The 19,741-nt window shown below is 39.4% G+C and overlaps 2 protein-coding genes across 7 annotated transcripts in view; both read right to left on the bottom strand.

Annotated features, from left to right (window-relative positions):
• The window catches only part of cuedc1b (CUE domain containing 1b), a 43,237-nt gene extending 41,322 nt beyond the window's left edge, over nt 1–1,915 (bottom strand). Inside the window, exon 1 of one of the 5 annotated variants that reach the window (XM_061827408.1) lies at nt 1,512–1,915. The gene's annotated coding sequence lies outside the window, so the exon portion shown is untranslated. The remainder of the gene's footprint in view (nt 1–1,511) is intronic. The other 4 variants (XM_061827407.1, XM_061827410.1, XM_061827409.1 and 1 more) reach the window with 4 other exon arrangements.
• A 480-nt stretch (nt 1,916–2,395) lies between these two features.
• Nucleotides 2,396–19,741, bottom strand: part of akap1b (A kinase (PRKA) anchor protein 1b) — a 56,816-nt gene continuing 39,470 nt past the window's right edge. For both annotated transcript variants that reach the window (XM_061826778.1, XM_061826779.1), the window contains exons 6-11: nt 15,137–15,314; nt 14,214–14,364; nt 12,786–12,853; nt 12,545–12,618; nt 12,411–12,476; nt 2,396–3,912 (exon numbers count right to left, since the gene is read on the bottom strand). In XM_061826778.1, coding sequence (XP_061682762.1) covers nt 3,850–3,912; nt 12,411–12,476; nt 12,545–12,618; nt 12,786–12,853; nt 14,214–14,364; nt 15,137–15,314 — 600 coding nt within the window. In that variant the 3' untranslated portion in view covers nt 2,396–3,849. The remainder of the gene's footprint in view (nt 3,913–12,410; nt 12,477–12,544; nt 12,619–12,785; nt 12,854–14,213; nt 14,365–15,136; nt 15,315–19,741) is intronic.

The following is a 19,741-nucleotide window of genomic DNA, read 5'->3' as shown; positions in this document are numbered from 1 at the left end:
GGTATATGTATTATATATCTATATATGATTGGCTGACAGATTATCGTTCAGTGTTTTTAGTTTCTTATATGGTTTAAGGCTGTTAAACCCACATTCCAAAAACATGCATTTATTGGAGACTCTAAATTGCCCCCAGGCGTGATTGTGAGTGCGACTATTGTGTCTCTATGTGCCCTGCGATTGGCTGGCAACTAGTTTAGGGTGTACCCCGCCTCCTGCCTGATGACAGCTGGGATAGGCTCCAGCACTCCCACAACCTTCGTGAGGATACGTGGCGCAGAAAATGGATCGAGGGATAATCCACAGACATTTTTCTCAAGCGTCAAGGTTTCAGTCACAAATTTTCCATACATTTACTTTGACATGTCAATTTGGGTTGATCTGCAACACAGAAACTGCCATAAAATTAATCTTTATCTGATTCTTGCAAACCCAATCATTTCATTTGTTTCGAATCTCTATCCAATGGGATCCTCTATGTTGATATACAGTACATTACACTTTGAAACAGTTAACATATCAATTGTTTGAAGTTGTATTTTAAATTCTATAAAAGTTTTTTGGGGTCATAATTTGTGGTTGATTTAAGATTTCAACTATATATATAGGCAAGTATAATCTTTGCTAAGGGAGTGTCAATTATTCACAGAATTTCACAGTTACCCACTGTAGAATTTTGTTGGCTTTTCAATCAACCCATGTGTTAACAGGCATGGTACAAATATGTTTGAGGAGGGAAAGCCCACATATTTGGGTAAAAATTAAAAACAAACCAACTTGCCTTGGCATGTGCTTTTTACCAGTACCCTGTTTAAAAAGTTTGCAAGGTCGACTAAAATAACTTCAGAAGACAGTTAATTCAAGATAGGTTTTATCAGGGCAAAACCGAGACTCTTCAAAGTGATTTAATTAAATGCTTGGTTCATAAAATTTCAGACTATATTGCTCAACCAGATCTCTTTCACGGGCAACCACTGTGTATGCAAACGATGATGACGGGATTATGGTCACAAATGATTATCCTGGAGTAATTATAAACACCGTAACTACGCTCTCCTGCGAATTTTTCCTAGTAGCAATTCACAGCTAACTGGCTAACAATAATGGGTCCTATATTCTCGTATCGATATCAATGCCAGTAGTAGTCATGTGGAAAAATTTCCAATAACATGATTTCGATAGTAACGGTTTCAAGGTCAAACACGGTTAGCTCGTTCAAAGCATACATTTATGAGTACACCGCCGAACAATTATCGTCCACCAGGCCTCAACCATTCAATCTCATCTTTACAACATCCAAACTGTCCCAGATTTAGGTTCTCATTGAGTCCATCCATCAACGAAGCAAATTATTTTTGAGCGGGCAAAGTAAACTGCACGCACGCTGCAATTTCGATTTCTGCCCTCGTCCTTCATAACAAAGCCAATCGTCCATAGTGCACATTTCATGTAATTCATCAACTGCATCATCAAAGGACAAATACGTCTTCCAGGTTAGACAGGCTACTCACCAGCTGAAACCAAGGATCCAGTGTAGCAGAGTCTGAAGAGGCAGCTGCTTAGCGGGACGGTGGACCGTATCATTCATGCACTGGAACGGGAAATGCGTTTTTCTGTCGTGCACTTTTAGCATTAAGCTATTTTAGCTTGCAACCGGATGTGTCCGTCTAACCGGTGGCCGAAGTGCTAACATTAGTGAAACGTGCAAAAGTACGAATTTTCAATGCATTTGCAGCACATCTACTTTAACATTCTTATTTGGGAATACCGAGATGTTACTAGTCTTAGTTATTCTATTTTCCGTTCATTTTTCCCAGCACACAAAATTGTCTTTAGACTAAAGCAGTGGTTCTTAATAAAGACTTGGGTTATTAAACCACCTCCAAAATGAATGAAATGGAAAAATGAATTAAGTACAAATCGAGAATTTCTTTGCTGAAAACCATGTAACTGTAAGCCACAGTAACGGTATGCAGTTTGAGAAGTAACGCTGCACTTGAAAAAAATGCACAGCACACAAATATTTTTTGAAAAGTATCTGTTAAAACAAACTTGTGAGTTCAGACGCAAAAGCAGATGTATCCGTGTTTATTGTTCCCGTTTGAATCTACAGGAACTAAAAAAATTGATATATCTGCTTTTGCATCTGAACTCTTCAAATGCAACTTGTCAAATGTACTAAAAAAAAAAGTTGAAGCCACTTTAATATGCACAGTTGAAACATTTACCATTTTTTAAATTTCCTTCCCCAATGGATTTGGGTTCATTAAATACAATGAGGAATTTTTACTCACCTTCTTAAAACATACTATTATAAACAACAATCTTGCTTGTAGGAATGACAAGACATTTGGAATTCCTCCAAAATAACGAGAACTATGAAAAAAGGGCAGACTAACACTCGAAACAGCTTTTATTGTTTTGTTGTTGTTGCCAACCCCATATATATCTGTACAATCAAAATAAAGAGGAGCCATAGCAAAAAATTCATCTGTACATGTTATATGTTCAGGGAACAGTATTTTTCAAATAACCTAAATATGACTTGTCTAGCTCTGCAAAAAAAAAATAAACAGTACCCCAATTTTAAGCAAAACAATATGGGTGTGTGTGAAAGGTTGAGCCAAGATTAACTAGAACAGACCAAACAATAACAATAAATACCCATCATTCCCTTTAAATTTCACTTTCTCAGTGTTACAGAAAATAGTTTTATTTACATAGGATCAAAGTAACTAGGTGTAGTGGAATTTAATTTTTCATTACAGAACAGATCTACAGTATTTACTAGATAATTGGGAGTACAGATAACAGACAACAGGCTCCTAAGATTTTTTTTTTTTAAGCCAATTTCCACTCAAACCCGCCAGAAGCGGCCTTCAGGCACACAGATTCCAACCATCCACCGGGGTTTTTCAGATTGAGGCATTGTCTCACTCTCACCTCAATGATCCCAATATGTCCCTCAACCAAAACGTTATTTTAGTGTTACAAAAGCTCAAAATATTAAAGGTTGAAGTCTGTGTTTTAAGTGGCCCACTCATAATGTATATGGAGCCCCCCCTCCCCCCACCGGTTTGACTATAACAGTTTGGGTCTGAATTTTCAAAGCCCCTCCTCCCAAAAAGGAATCACAACTTTTTTGTGTGTGAAAGACCTCTTGGTTGCTTTTTCTTATCGGAAAACAGAATATACATGAAGAAAGTAGAATCACTTTCTATTTCTATGATTAAAATGGGTTGCATGGTACTGTGATGGAAAGGTGAGGCGGGATGATTTGAGATAAAAAGCATGTTTGATAGTTTGCAGATAACCTGGATATCAAACTCAAGAGAACAGCATTTTGATAACAGCTATAGCAGAGTTAAGTGACTGTTTCCATGCTTTGACCACTTACTATCAACTCACCCTTGCACTTTGTAGCATTAAGACATTACCATGCTTACAGAGTTAGAACAGAAACCATTTAAACAAACTATTGAAATTTACTGACCGATAGCTTTCACTGAATTAGTAATTAGTGTTAACACACGTTTACATAGTGTGACATTGGTATCCTCACCGAGCATGATGTTTAAAAGATGCCCAAAAGCCCAGCGCCAAAGTAAGGTAGGGAAGAAAAATATACTAGTTAAACCTTTATTTGAATTATTCTAGAGCCTTATTTTTCATTTACATGTAGCTCTTCTTTTCATTTTGGATTTTTATTTCACAAGAAAACGAGGAAAAAGTTTGTTTTAAAGCAGTATATTCTCAAAGATTATGCCAGAAAAATTGTCTTTTTTCAAGGAAAACAGGAAAAACAGAAAAACAAAAACATCCAGTGTTGTGTCGTTAACCAGTGATCGTTCAAAATCCATCCACCCAGACACCCAAGCCCCTCTCAGCCAGCATGCGGTTTATTGAAATAACCTGGAAGAGACAAAATAATTATTTTCCAAAAAACTTCAACAAAACATACATAGTATCATGGATAATCACAGCAAACCTTAATTTATTCACACTAGCTGCTCCGGTTTAAAGAGGAACAACACCCTCCACACACACATTTTGGGGCAAGAATACATTGTATGTGGCAGCATTAGTCAAAATACGGCACTCTTATTAACACAGCATTTGTGAATTAAACAGAATAATTGGTCAATTTAATGCAGGAGTAAACCCTGGAAGACAAAATTTCCCATTAGATTGTTAATCTGTATATCTTCTTTACCTGATACCAATTAATATATCAATCATAACCGGAACTCTGTCAGGCTGTCAGCATCAGAGGTAAGTGTGGAAATTCAGTTTGACCTGTTAAACGGTCTGGCTGAGAACGGTCTGGTTGTTGCGAGCCTACAGAGCATTCATGCATCTTACTAATTACAATTAGTAAGACAAATCACAACAACTTTACCAACTAATCTCATCATACTAATGCCAAAGAGTGAGCACTGTATTCTAACATTTCATGAATGACGGCAAAATAAGTTTTGTGTAACAAATTATAAATTAACATGACTTCAGGATGGTATTGGTGGCAACAGCATATGATGGTATCATTTAACCGGTAGTCAGGACAGCATCCAGTCAAGGAGTCCCAGCAGCGAGGGTTTGTGCCGGAAGCCTCCAAAGAACAGCAAAAGCCAATTTCATAATAAAAGCAATTGATGTCCTTTATATTATTGGTGAGACATTTATTTTGAAGTTGGCCTTGCGGTATGTTGGTGACGTCCTGCATGTTGCAGAGTATGACCAGTGATTTACTTTTTGACTGGAGTCAGAGGTTGTTCCGAAACTTTTTTGCACCGCGGACCAATTTAGAGTAGGCATTTTTGTCACGGCCCAAATACGTGTATATGTCTCCAGCAGTCAGTGCCCTGGTATGACATTCAGAACAAAGAACAAACAAACAAACAAGAACAAGAGACATTCAGTCAGTAGGAACTATTCCTTTTAAGAGTCAGAGAACTGAATTTGACATTCAGGTGATCAATCAAGTTCAAAGCACTAAAGCTTATTGTCATCAAAATGAATGAGGGAGCTGGACCAAATAAGAATTAAAAAACATCACTTTCATACAGAATGGGAGGTGGCCTTTTTTTTTCCCACAATGTCAATTTAAAAGTGTGTTTGCCTCTGCAGCCGGTCTACCATCTCAACACCAAAGAAGGGAAATGTGGAGTGGGATTTTGTGACTGTTCATAGAGAATAAGACAGTGACTTCCCGCTGCCAAAAAGCAAGCTGAGAAAGAGAAAGGTTAAGGAACTAAAATCCCAGTTGTCCGGGCAGCAGTCATTTTTCACTCATCAAACTTCACAAGTGAAACCAAACCGAACCATGAGTCATGTCATCGTTAAAAACAGTAAGTCCTAAGATGGACAGATGGTAAAAGTTATTAGTTGAAGTAGATGACACATTGTTCTGGGACTCTAAAAATAAGGTAGCAATATGACCTTCAATCAAAGCTCTGCAGCTGTCAAGACATACAGTTGCACGTCGCTGTGAAATCATGACTGAGGATTTAACCCAGCAAATGTGGAAGGACATCAGAGATTGTGTTTCTCACTGCAGTAGAGCGAATCTACAGATATGAGTGACACAGCCCAAATGTACATTTTTCATGTGTATGATGTTTGGTGATATCACTGCAAAAGCTATTAACAGTTATTTCCCATGATAGAACAGGCACAAGGTGAGGACATATTTCAGACATTTAAAAACTATTGCGAAAACTCAACTCCCTTTGTACAAATAGATGTCTATCACCACAGATGGAACACCTGCATGGAAAGAATGAATGGATTTATTGCCGAGTGCAAGCGAGATCTGTTCCCAGAGTCTTTGAATTACCATTGCACTTCTGAGTCAAGCAACCAGTGACATCCACTGGCTCATTGAATGCACTGAAACACTCAAAGCAGAAGAAATGGAATGGTCTAATAAGCTCAAGATGCAGCTGGCAGTCCAGGAGACCGAGGTGGGCCGTCTCCAGCAACAGCACCATGACCAGGACCAAGAGGAAGAATTAAGAAATGTCAGGCACAAGCTGCACTTAGCTCAAAAGCTATCTGTTGCCTCCATTACTCTTGCCACTCCTCAAGCCCCTGCTACAGACAGTCAGGGCCCCTTTCCCACCAGAAATGCCATAGAACCCACTGAAATAGCTTCAGTGGCCGGGCAGGAAACCCCCCTCATCACTGCTCAAGGTATGATGCTAAAATACCTAGAAGAGTAGCATGCAACATTCCACGGTTTGAACACCAAACGGTTCACACGACACAGCCGTGTACGTCAACAGACCTCAAATTCCACCTTAAATGATTCAACTCTGTGACTACTGAATATATACTGTGCATGATTAAGGTTACATCTAGCAGTGAAGTCAGTTACTTAATTGAATGGCAACTGGCTCAGGTGTTAAACAATTACTCTGCTCTCTGTCAAGCATTGTTTCAAGAGTTTGATGATCTAGAGGCCGCAACCAGTTGATCAGTACACCTCACGCTGAAACAACATCAGTGACTCTCCCTTTAGAAAGTTAAATGAGCCAAATATGGAACAGGACAAAAACACTCCCACACGCACACTCCCACTAAAGTGGCAGACTCAGGCATCTTCTTCATAAACTGAAAACCGCAGATGAAGTTAGAGGGCGCTATGCACATCATGCATGTGCCTGACAATGTTAAGGGATCATTAAAACCTAACAAAAAAGGAAGTCATTTAATTCAGACAAGCAACCGCAGCCTGCGTACAACAATGGTCCTCATAACCAAGAACGTCATTCCATGACAAATCAAAATCATAGAATGACCGCAGCTCAAATTCACGTCAAACCAAACAAAAAAAGTACAAAATATGACCATCATAAACTGGATGCGCTCAACCGAGACATTAAAAAGATGAGTGACAACTGTGAAAAGTCTCACGAACTAATAGCTCCCAAAGGGACTTCAGTGCTGTGCAAGAATTACTTGAGGTTCTCCGCAGCCTGTCCAAAGATAAAAAGCGGAACCTGTTGTTATGCCTAAGTCGGGCTGAGTTAAACGGGACCACAGAGGACACAAAACGTCAACTAGGTAACCTCCGTTGCTCCCCTACTGACCTGATGGGTACCTGTGCAACCCTGGTCGACTCCGCAACGTCTTCACCACAACCGTAACAGACAACATTGTGAAGATGAATCACAAGACTCCCTTGTGCTATCCTAGTTGCTCAGCTAGACGTTTGGTCATTTCGACAACTTTTGGGTGAAGTCACAGTTTAAGGTACTTCCCGGAAGTTCTACTTATCTGTCACACTTGAGCAGGAGCTCGTCTGAGAAGCTCTGATTGACCCAGCAGCAGACATCACTTTTTTGTCCCGCACTGTTCATTCAACTTCTCACACTGCCACGAGCTAGTGGCCGCGACCTCCAACAGCAACACTGCGCACTATCCGCACATTTTCATTGCCCAACATTAAACAATTGTGACGTAATTTCTCAAAAATAATGTGCAAATTTTTCCCAAAATATTTTCAAAAACCTAATAGAGCGCATTATATTTAGGTATGGATGAAAAATAAAAAATACAATCACATTGTATAGTTGTACAGAGGTACATTGAGTTGTTGAAAAAAATAAAAAAGGTAAACATATACATTTCGATATGATATTCGATGTCTTATGTTACACATTTATATTTTATTACGGTAATGTGCACGCCCAACCTGAACTCTATGACCTCCTCGGGGAACTTGCATTTTACGACCGTGAGCGTTGTTGCTACTGCACCAACAATCAGACACGACTGTCCGTGAGTTTGTTTTAACTTACTCACAAAAAATGTCCACTACAAAGGCTAAATGTGCAGCTGCTTTTAAAAGAAACGTGTCATCACTTGTGCCGATGATGCCGTCAACCTGGAAGTAACGCGGCAGTCCAAAACAACAATAGCTCACCTCAATGGCTTCAGGTGGGTATAAAAAAAACGAGAGCTCAAACGACAAACGACTAGGACAAGCGTGTCCTGTGACGTGTCCAGAGATTATATTACGGGTACATCAGCACGTGGACAATGATTATTATTAATAATTGTTGTACAGACAAACAATACAAGTACAAACCTAAAAATATAAATACAGATAATTCCCAATATTTTGAGCATATGGGTAGCAGCAAATTGGTGGTGCACATTGTACATTGGTAGAAGGGTTTTCCTGATTTCTTTTTAGGTCAACTTTGGGGATGCGTATTATACTTCAGGATGTATTATACTCGAGAAATTACAGTAACTATGCTGAACTGGAAAACTGGCCCGATGACGCTAATCTACCCAGTCTATATGTCTTAAATCTAAACTATCTGCCTGCTCATCAGCTCAGACCTGGTGTGCCGCTTCGAGCCTGTTTTCAATTATGTACAGTGCCTTGTGAAGGTATTCGGCCCCCTTGAACTTTTCAACGTTTTGGCACATTTCAGGCTTTAAACAAAGATATAAAATCTTCATTTTTTGTCAAGAATCACCAACAAGTGGGACACAAACGTGAAGTGAAATGAAATTGGGTATTTTATACTTTTTAACAGATGAAAAAAACTGAAAAATAGGGTGTGCAATATTATTTGGCAGTCATTCCAGATGAGGGTCTCTGAATGATCCAATGTTGACTGATGACAAATAGAATCCATCTGTGTGTTAACAAGTCTCTGTATAAATGCACCTGCTCTTTGATAGTCTCAGGGTTCTGTTTAAAGTACAGCGAGCATCATGAAGAGCAAGGAACACACCAGGCAGGTCCGAGATGCTGTTGTAGAGACGTTTAAAGCCGGATTTGGATACAAAAAGATTAAGACTGGGATGGAGATCAATCTTTCAACAGGACAATGATCCAAGACAAGCCAAATCTGCAATGGAATGGTTCACAAATAAATGCAAAGTCCAGACCTGAATCCAATCGATAATCTGTGGGCAGAGCTGAAGACTGCTGTTCACAAATGTTCTCCATCAGACCTCACTGAGCTCGAGCTATCTTACAAAGAAGAATGAACAACAATTTCAGTCTCTCGATGTGCAAAACTGATAGAGACATACCCCAAGCGACTTGCAATTGTAATTACAGCAAAAGGTGGCGCTACAGAGTATTAATGCAAGGGGGCCGAATTATATTGCACGCTCACTTTTCAGGCTTTGATTTGTAAAAAAAGTTTAAAATATCCAATTAATTCTGTTCCACTTCATGATTGTGTCCCACTTGTTGTTGATTCTTGACAAAAAAAAAATATATTTCACATCTTTATGTTTGAAGCCTGAAATGTGGCAAAAGGTTGAAAAGTTCATGGGGGCCAAATACTTTCACATGGCACTGTATATGTGTCCATTGGGCATTTAATAATGGGGGAGGTGAAGGTTTGTAGTAGTCTTGACAACAGATTGACCAATTGTGATGACCATGAGAGGACACTTTAAACCCCCCTTATATCTTTATGTTTGAAGCCTGATATGTGGCAAAAGGTTAAAAAGTTCAAGGGGGGGCGAATACTTTCACAAGGCACTGTAAATCTTCAACTTTGGGCGTATGTGGAACTGGCATTACCACCATCAACCTGGGAATTCTCCTCAAACCAGCACCTGGTGATCCATATGTTCCGTATAATCCCAGCTGCACCTGAAAGTCTGTCTCCCACAACTTCAAACACTCCTTAAAAATCGCAGACACCGGTAACACTGTGTGGTAGTCGCTTGCTCCCACATTCTAACTTTGATGTCCTAGCACAGCAGGTAAAGCGGATGCTGATGTTCTCAAGTCAGATGACAATCGAAAACATCTGCGGGTAGCGCTAACCAAACACACCGAATCATTTGCTAATGACAGACTGCACACTGAGGACTCCTAAACAACTGCAAGGAGTTGATAAAGTTACAAAAGGGGGGACCACATCTGTGATGCTAAACGTGTCCACCAGGCTTGTTCGTGAAACGAGGAAGCTTCCCTCAAACTGGTGGGCCCACTGGACCCGTTAGTGAACAATGAAGTTGAGCCCTTCCAAACGGGCTAGCGGCGAGAAGATGCCTGAAGAATGGAGGAAAACTGTGGTAGTTGCTATTTTTAAGAACAAAAGTGACACACAGAGCTGGGGGAAAAAAAAAAAAAAAAAAAAAAAAAAAAAAAGAGTATTGGAGGATAGACTCAGGACAGAAGCCAGTATCTGTGAGCAATAGTGTGGTTTCATGCCTCGAAAGAGTACCACAGATGCATTATTTGCCTTGAGGATGCTAGTGGAAAAGTACAGAGAAGGTCAGAAAGAGCTACATTGTGTCTTTGTGGATCTAGAGAAAGCCTATGACAGAGTACCAAGAGAGGAACTGTGGTACTGCATGCGTAAGTCTGGTGTGGCAGAGAAGTATGTTAAAATAGTACAGGACATGTATGATGGCAGGAGAACAATGGTGAGGTGTGCCCTCGGCGTAACAGAAGAATTTAAGGTGAAGGTAGGATTGCATCAGGGATCAGCTCTGAGCCCCTTCCTGTTCACTGTGGTAATGGATAGGCTGACAGGTGGGGTTAGGTGGAATCCCCTTGGACCATGATGATCACAGATATTGTGATATGCAGTGAAAGCAGGGAGCATGCAGATAAAACAGAATATATGTGCATGAATGAGAGTAGTGGAGGGGGAAGAGTGAGGCTACAGGGAGGAGAGATAGCAAGGGTGGACGACTTCAAATACTTGGGGTCAACAATCCAGAGCAATAGTGAGTGTGGTAAGGAAGTGAAGAAACGGGTCCTAGCAGTTTGGAACAGATGGCGGGAGGTGTCTGTTGCTCTATGTGGCACAAGAGTCTCTGCTACGATGAAGGGCAAAGGTTCTTAAAACAGTGGTAAAGCCGGCCATGATGTACATATTAGAGACGGTGGCACTGAAAAGACAACCGGAAATAGAACTGCAGGTGGCAGAAATGAAGATGTTGAGGTTCTCGATGAGAGTGAGCACGTTGGATAGGATTAGAAATGACCTAATTAGAGGGACAGCCAAAGTTGGATGTTTTGGAGACAAGGCTTGAGAGAGCAGACTTCGATGGTTTGGACATGTCCAGAAGTGACAGAGTGAGTATATTGGTAGAAGGTTGCTGAGGAGGGAGCTGCCAGGCAAAATAGCGAGAGGAAGACAAAAGAAAAAGGTTGATGGATGGAGAGGAAGACACGAAATTGGCTTGGATGGAAAAAGATGACAAGCTGCGGCGACCCCTAACGGTACAAGCTGAAAGGAAAAGAAGATTCTTATTGAACAAAAAAAAAAACAACAACAAAAATGGAAATTTACAGCCAATACAGTTCAAAAGACTCTATAGATCCCACATTATTCAATTTTTTATGCAAAAAATGGGCTTTTCAAAATCAAATATATGCACTCATTGTCCTGAAAACAACGCTTTTTGGGGCCAATCAGCAACTTTAAAAAAAACAAAAAAAAACATAACCGATCAATCCGATCACAAGATGGAGCAATGAGTCTATTTAAATGACCTGTTCATTTACTGTATATACTTTTGTATATAATTGCTCAATAAATAGAAAGAAAGCAAGTATTTGACCTCCCTGTGATTTTACAAGTTCTCCCACTTGGAAATCATAAGGGGTCTGAAATTTTAATCTTAGGTACATGTCCAATGAGAGAGTTTTTTTTTTTTTTTTTTTTTATAAATCTGGAAATCATTCATTGACAATGTATTAAAGAAGGTCAGGCCAATGTCCAGTTCAAAAATTTAACTCAATCCAGCCAACTCTGAACTGTTGCAACTCAACTAAGTCGCACATCTGCCAATAGCAGGCTAGATAAGATCCATTTAATGTTTAGCTGGTCTATGCTGAATATTCATCAACTCCGTATGGTAAATATAACCATACACACAGGATAATAAATTGAAAAGACCTAAAAATGGATGTCCGTAAAAGCAAGCAGATGCAATGTTTTAAATGATGTATTTGGAATAAATACATCACAGATTTAAGTAAACAGCATCAGATAAGATATGGTATAGATAAGGTATAAGATATGCTTCTTTCAAGTGCATCGTTTTGACATCGTCGTTTAGTTCCCTTTGGAGAAACGTTATTCCAAGCCTTCGTGTATACAGCAACAATATTTATGGAGCCTTTTGGTCTAAATGCCATCACTGGCATTTCAGTATGATTGGGAGGTGAAAATGAAAACTATCCCATTGTTGTTTACATTCCATAGCCAAATTAAATGTATTATACAATTCAAAAGCAACATATTTTTTATCCCTTAAGTCAATCTTTATGTGGATAGTCTACCTTCCAAATTTCAATTTGTATCATGAGAGATCCCTTTTAAGGTTATTTTAAAATGTCAACAAAGCAAACTTGTCTGTGAATATACATTTAAATCATATTAGGAGACAACTGTATTGTGGTGTCTTACCTCTTCTCCCACCATGTTCCAAAGATGAACTAGTGGAAGGCCTGTATTATTATCATAGTTTGAAACCTTTAAAATAAAAAATTGCCAGTTAGTGACAGTCCATTAACACGGGGCAGCTTAAAGGAACACCTTACTTGTGCAAGCAATGCAAGTCCTCTTGTCATCTCTTCTAATGCTGACGTGGCCTCTGATGAAAAACGATCCTCACCTGATACATTCATACAGTACATGGACATTAAGAAATAAAACTAATGGTATCAGTTCTAAATGCAGAATAAACAACTGAAAGATCCATGCAAAAGTAACTACTATTCCAAATTAGGTATTAAATGTATTCATAGTTGGATGTTATGAATTTAATTGTGTCATCAGTACCTGGGAGGGGAGAGATGTTGTCAAGTAATACTTCCGCCCCTTGAAACGGTAATGTTACAAAATCAGACCTAAAGAAAAGGCCAAAGGTGAGTGACTGTTCTAACATACAATTTAATTCTGTATCACCATTATGACAACCAGCAACATTTTACTATAATCACAAAATAAAAAGACCATCACAAGGCTGGTGGCATATATTGTATTTTAAGGACGACAAGCTACTACATTTTCAGGCACTCTGAACCCTGTGGCATATTTAACGATGAGACTAAAATATTGTGGGAGGGGTTGTAGCTCGTAGCTATGAGTACAAAAAAATCTTCTTCGAACAAAATGGTGAAGACTTGTCTGTTCCCTAAAATGCACTTGGGTTTGGAGAATGCACAGATTCCCCCAATGTGTAGATGACAACTTTACTTTCAGCACGCGTAGAACAAGGATCAATCTCAAGCGTGCATAGAGGAATCTACCTTAATTGCGCGGAGTAGAAGAATCTACCTCAATTGCCCACAGAAGACAAAGCTGCGTCTACCGTGTGTGGAAAAAGAAGAGTACTAGTTTTTTTTTGGTACCCTCAACACAGGATGCAGCAAGACAATGCAAAACATATATTTTTAATTTAATTACATTTGAAATCTTTCCCAAATACTGGCCGCATACAAAGGTCTTCCTTTTCTGAGGTCTGCCGATGTATTTGAAGCACGTGGAGCAACAAGAAAATCTCCGATCAGCGGATAATAAGGCTGGACTGCTATGTGAGAACAGCACAACTTCAGCAGTAACTCAAGCTGAAAATGTCAGAGTGACTGAGACTGAAAAGGTCTGTGACGAAGACTTTCTGAGGCTGTCTACTTTCAGAGACAACACGGTTTCATAGGTAACATGATAACGAGTGAATGGGACACTGCTGTCTAACTACCAGAGCTTCCTCTTACCGTTCCGCTATCGTTCGGTGCCGTGTTTGGCTGTGACATTGTCATCCAGAGGGTAATCTGACTTGTATGCCTTTTTTATGATTATGTTTCATAATAGCCGTTCAGTTTCAAAATAGAACCTCCTAATAGGATTTAACATTGTATAAGACAGCACCTCCTCGGTATTTTTTATTTTTTTTGGCGCCCACAGCATCTGAGAGATTGCTCAGAAGGTTTGAAACCTGATTTTATATATTCAGCAATTTTTTTTTTATTTATTTAAATTTGACATGCTTAAAACTTTGTGGTGTGTCAGATTTCCACGTCATTTTTGGACCTGACCTGACTTAGAGGTCAGAAGCACTTTGAGTAGCCGCAAAATTAAAGAGTTTCATAACTCCGTTGCATGCTGGTACTGAATTTATCGAAGAGGCTGCACCTAAAAAAAAAAAAAAAAAAAAAATTCTACATGTTTATAGACAGCCCCTAATACAGAACCTTCATATACCAATACCTTATTTGCCGCAGTGAGTCAATCTTGACTCTGTCATAGCCACCATAATCAACGTATCTTATTTCCACTTCATTTGATTCTTTGTAGAACGTGATGACCTGAGCTCTCCACCATGCTCCTTCCAATGCTGGAGCAGCACATATCACACCAACTAAATGAAGATGACGGAGATCATGCGTTATTTGTCCAAAAGGGCATACAAGAGAGGAGCAGTAGCTTGCAAGTTAATGAAACAACCTGTAATCTGACGGTTATGATGATGAACTTTTGGAACCATTAAAACACAAAGAGCGGAAAGCGTCTTTTTGTATTATGATAGTTTAGATCAGTTGTGGACAATTAATATTCCAAATGGGTCATGTAAGAAAATGGAACAGCTGTCAAAGGCCAAACATTCATTTGCAGTTTCAATAAACTGCACATTAGTATGTTAAAATAATGAAATGTTAGCCAAAATTACAAGCGCAGACATTACATTAAGATTATTAATATTATGTGACTTAAATCAAAATCCCATCCCCCCCATGAAAAAAAGGGAATATTTGGAGGTGTGCTGAAAAATGAGCACCAACAGTTAAATCATATGAACGATTCCCAGTTAGGTCTACAAAATGTATTATCAGCCCAAATCAATCTCTCTGTGCAAGAAATAATAATGGCACTAAAAAGGGGACCACTGCTAATATTGGTGGCAAAAAAAAGTAAAAAAATCACTAGAGGGGTTGCAAAAGTTGCTAACACCGAAGACATGTCATCCTATTTGCTTTTTTGGACCAGCCATAAATGTGCATAATATAAAAGCGCTGTTTTCAAAACAGGAGGACCACATGTTTTACATTTTATTTAGACTAAATAACTGTGTGGACTGGTCGGCAACTGTTGATGGGCTGACCTTGACTTTTTTCCTTCACAGGTATAGTTACCTTCAGCTGGGGAAGGAAGGGTGGGGGTGCCTGGCTGGGAGTAGCACAAGAACATCTGCTGGTCAAGGCTTCTTAGGGCATGGTAAGTGGGATGGGTATGCTGCTGCACAAAAACGTGCCCGGCAGATACAATATTGACCACAATCACTTCAACCGTCACACCACTGGGCAGAAGCAGCTAGGCGACAAATGACAACAAGTGTTAAAAGCAAAATAAAAAAAAATGAGCCTTGAGACAAGAGCAAACGGGAAAAAAAAGTTGGAGGCTATAACATTTGCAATCGCCATGAAAGTAACTTTGCATGTTTAAAAAAAAAAAGGGAAAGATTTTTCTGAATCTGCAAAACAGTCCATTACAAACAAAATTAAATGCCTCTTCTAAACATTGTCGGGTGTCAATTCCAAATGATTTAAAGAACACTAAGACCCAACCAGAAAGAAGTTAAAAACTACACAAAAGGGATGCCCATGTGAATTTTGGCATGGCTCTCAAAGAAGCACCATAGGTTGTTGCTTGGTGTTCATTTTGATCCACAACCTCACGAGAAGAACTTACAGCGGCTGAAATAAGTATTTAACACATCACCCTTTTTTTTCCCCTAAATATACTTTCTCGGGTGCTATTGACCTGAATGTGTAACCAGATGTTGGGAACAACCAAGGTAATCAATACATACAAAAAAATAGAACCAAAAAAAAAAAAATCCCAATTTAAATTGTCTGAAAATATGTGAAATGACAGAAAAAGTATTGAGCAGATGAAGCAAAAACGCATGGAAAGCAAAGACAACATTTCAAATCTATCAAACAACAATCCAGTCCCTTGTCAGTGCAAATGAATTATCAGATAGTTGAGTCCACATTGATGGCCCATCAAAAGGTCTCAGTGCCAAGGCATGATTTAAGACATCTTATGATGGGCAAGAGCCAAAGAGCTGTCAGGACCATTGCAAAGTAATTGCTCCAAACCATAACGATGCAACTGGTTACAGACGCATATCTTAAGTTTCTGAATTTTCTAGTGAGCAAGGTTGATGACATAATATACATATATACAGTCAACTATACCACCATAAATTTGTCTCAATCAAGTGCACTTCACAGACTTTCTGACAGACTCCAAAGAATAATCAGAAGACTTGTCCAAGAGCAAAGGACTGCCTGGCAAGATATAGGAATAACTGTGAATATAATTATCATACATCTGCTTCCAATGAAGAAATGCTTTGCTCTGCTCTAGATAACGTGGCAGCCGCCTAGCAGGAGATAGCACAAGAGCAAAAACATTTAATCATCAGAACTGTGAGAACCAGGAGCACCTGTTGTCTGTTAAAAAAAAAAAAAAAAAAAAAATCACCACAAGTACACTGTTTCCAACTATGTTTTGCTTGCCAGTCTCCTTTTTGTAACGTCCATGTAAATAAGGGCCGTTTAGAAATATAGGTGCTGAAGGAAGGATAATCAGAGTGTGCAGTGGTGAATTGTATGAGACAGTTCCTCTTCTCTCTCCTCGCGAGCTGTCAAACTTGAACTGGTGTCTTTGCTTCCTTTTTGTCCTGTTTAATGAATGTCTAATTGGTAAACCTGACATTTACTTGGTCCTGCGAGCCGGATCTCAAGATACCTGAGGTTTCCAAGGGCTGAGTCGATGTCCAGGGAAAGACCGTGGCCACGGCACTTGAGACCCTTTCTGGGACTGGGCCTCGACTGTGCGTCTGGAGGCTGAGGGTTGACGAGAAGCCAAAGGAAGTAAAGACATCTCTGGTGAGTAGGAAAATCACACACTCATGAGGAATGAGTGAATGCACGTCTGAGTGACTGCGGCAGAACCAAACCTCAAGAATACTAGTCCCTATCAAGTAGAGAAATAAGTCTATAAAACTGAGAAAAGGGCAACGTGTGTCCTGTATGTAATTTAGCTCCATGAAATGTGTGCATGTGTAAAAGTGTGAGTGGAGGTTCTCTACCTCATTTGAACAGGAAATTGAGTGACAACTGTTTGGGCATGCAGAGGTAAGAATTTGCCGCCATGTGTGGTAGAAGCTTGAAAATTACCTCAAACAAAGTAATTGGCACCCTGTTCATGGGGAAGTCAGTGTCGTTATCCTAGGTGAACCACTGACTCCAACAGGGGAAAAACAAATGGCAAAATAGTTGATATAGAACATCTGAAAAATAATGTATGTGGACTAGAAGTTTGTAGAAAGCCAATGTCCAACTAAATTAAACATCTAAATTTGTGGATAACACAATGTGGCTTTGATGACCAGCTCAACACACACACAAATATATATAGTTAACCTACAGGTTAAATAAGAAACACACACAAAAATGAAAGAAAAAAAAATGGACTCACGATTATGTGAAAACGGCCATAAAAAGGTATCACATCTCATAAAGTTGATGTAACATAATTCGAGGGAATGAAATGGAAGACTTTAGAAAATCTTACCACTTCAATGGTGTGGAAGTACAACAAATTTGGAAGACAGCAAAGTACTTTCTCACAGCAGCAGGGATTTCAAGGGTTAGTATAGCGCACTTCTGCTAGATTCAGACAAAAAGCAAATTTTTCTGCCACTGGAAGAGCAGAATAAAAACAATGAACCATTGGGAGAAAAAAAAAAATGCTCTTCATGCGAATTCAAATAATCCTACAAAACAATGGATTGAAAAACATTGGGTTGACAAACCAACTGGCAGCCTGTAACAATATGTTAACCAAGCACTACACACAGAAATAGTGCTACAAAATAAAGAAAGTTGACACCTTTCTGACAGAGGAAGGAAAAATTAATGGAGTTTTATGCGAAACATTTAATAACCATGGCCACAGACGATGGAAGATTAATGGGGAGGCGATGCAAATTTGATCAAAAAGAAATTATATGCTGCTGTTGTGGAGAAAAAAAGTCACATTTCACGTGACTGCCCTAAAAACAAAACACCCACCACCGCATAACTAGAGCAGCCATCTTCCCATCAAAAATGTCACAATTAATGCACCCAAAACATACATTTGTTGGAAAAAGATCGCTTGCTGAAACTAGGACTGGGCTGACTTCCCTCTAAACCTAACAAGTTATTGTGCTTTAACAACTTTATTATTGCCATTTGTCTATTCATCCTATGTCTGTTTATGAATTAACATCTACTGTACATGAAGTTTTACCTGAACACTGGCATAGAGTGAGGAGTAACTGAACGACATGGACAAAATAGCAGAAAGAAAAACGTGAATACACCTTAGACTGTGAAATGGTCATCTCCGGTCACCCAAAGGGAAAGGGGAGCAAAGTCCAGCATAAGGTGGGTGCAGATTAACAGTATCTGAAAATACCCGAAGGCTGGTGAAGATTTAAAAGACACCTGACTCATTTAGGGGTGACTCGGTCGACATGACTTCAAAATGGCTAAATATGATAGCATGTTGGGCTGCAACGTTGACAGCCGTAATGATATTTTTGTTCATACGGTACCTTTGGACATCTGTAAAGCTGACAAAAACACATAACACAACCTATAATTATAATGTCAACTATCCCTACCACATAAGATAAAGAGGTGCAACCTAATTTCAAATAATATTGATAACTATGCGGCAGTCACCCGAGGCATGAGGGGAGGACTCCATGTGTGCCCCCCAACGAATCAGTTAAGCACGATTTTAATTCCTTGGCCAAGTCTAATTGTAACACTCAAACAAAGGGACTCTACAAGAAACAAGGTATGGATCAAATAATTGGTATCTGGCAAATAATGTACGAGACTCCAGGTGGGACACCCTGGTGATGGACACAGGTAACAGATGGACTCCATCCTGGGAAACATCATATTCTCTGCATCACAAACACTTAACGACCTTGCTTTAGACAGAAATAGCCCTTACATGTAAATTTAACGAACGATTCTATTATTCCCCCAGCTTTTAAGCCTTCTACCACATCTTGCTGGGGATTCCATCTATGGGCTTATGCTAAAGGAAACCCCAATTTTCTTCTCAACATTTGCCAATTTAATGCTACCCTAAACCCGAATGCCATACAAAAGAGTCCGTATACTATGGAGCGAGTTGAAGTATTTTATCTCAAAAAGCATAAGGAACGTTTTATTTATTTTTATTTTTTTTACAAATTGAGAAAAATATGGTTATTAATGTAGAATGCAGCTAACAGGTTAAACTATAGTTGCATCACATGCATGGGCCCTAAGCCACTACTACCTGTCATTCCAGCAGAAATCCCAACACAGTGTACACTGGAGGTAATGACTAAAACAACTCCTAACACCACTTGTCAGAAATGGAATAGTGTTTATCCAACAACTAAGGCAGTAAATGATAAACTGATATTTTATACTAATGTTCCATTGGGTAACTTCTCCGGCATTCGCTATACAGGGACAGGTGTTAAGGTGGGAAGTCTCAACAAAACATGGTGTCATGATATCCATCGGCAAACTGCCCCATGCAGAGATGTGTAGTGGTGGTGTGTTGGTCAAACGTTGTATGACACACTGATAAATGCACTAGGAATGTGTTCACTGGTATCACTGCTCATATCTGTGACTGTGTTTCCATTCACAGCAGAGAATATACAATTGGCC

This window comes from Syngnathoides biaculeatus, chromosome 8 (genome assembly GCF_019802595.1).
Source record: "Syngnathoides biaculeatus isolate LvHL_M chromosome 8, ASM1980259v1, whole genome shotgun sequence".
In the NCBI taxonomy this organism is placed as follows: Eukaryota; Metazoa; Chordata; class Actinopteri; order Syngnathiformes; family Syngnathidae; genus Syngnathoides; species Syngnathoides biaculeatus.
Note: the sequence above shows the minus strand (reverse complement) of the source record. Positions and strands in the feature narration are given on the sequence as shown.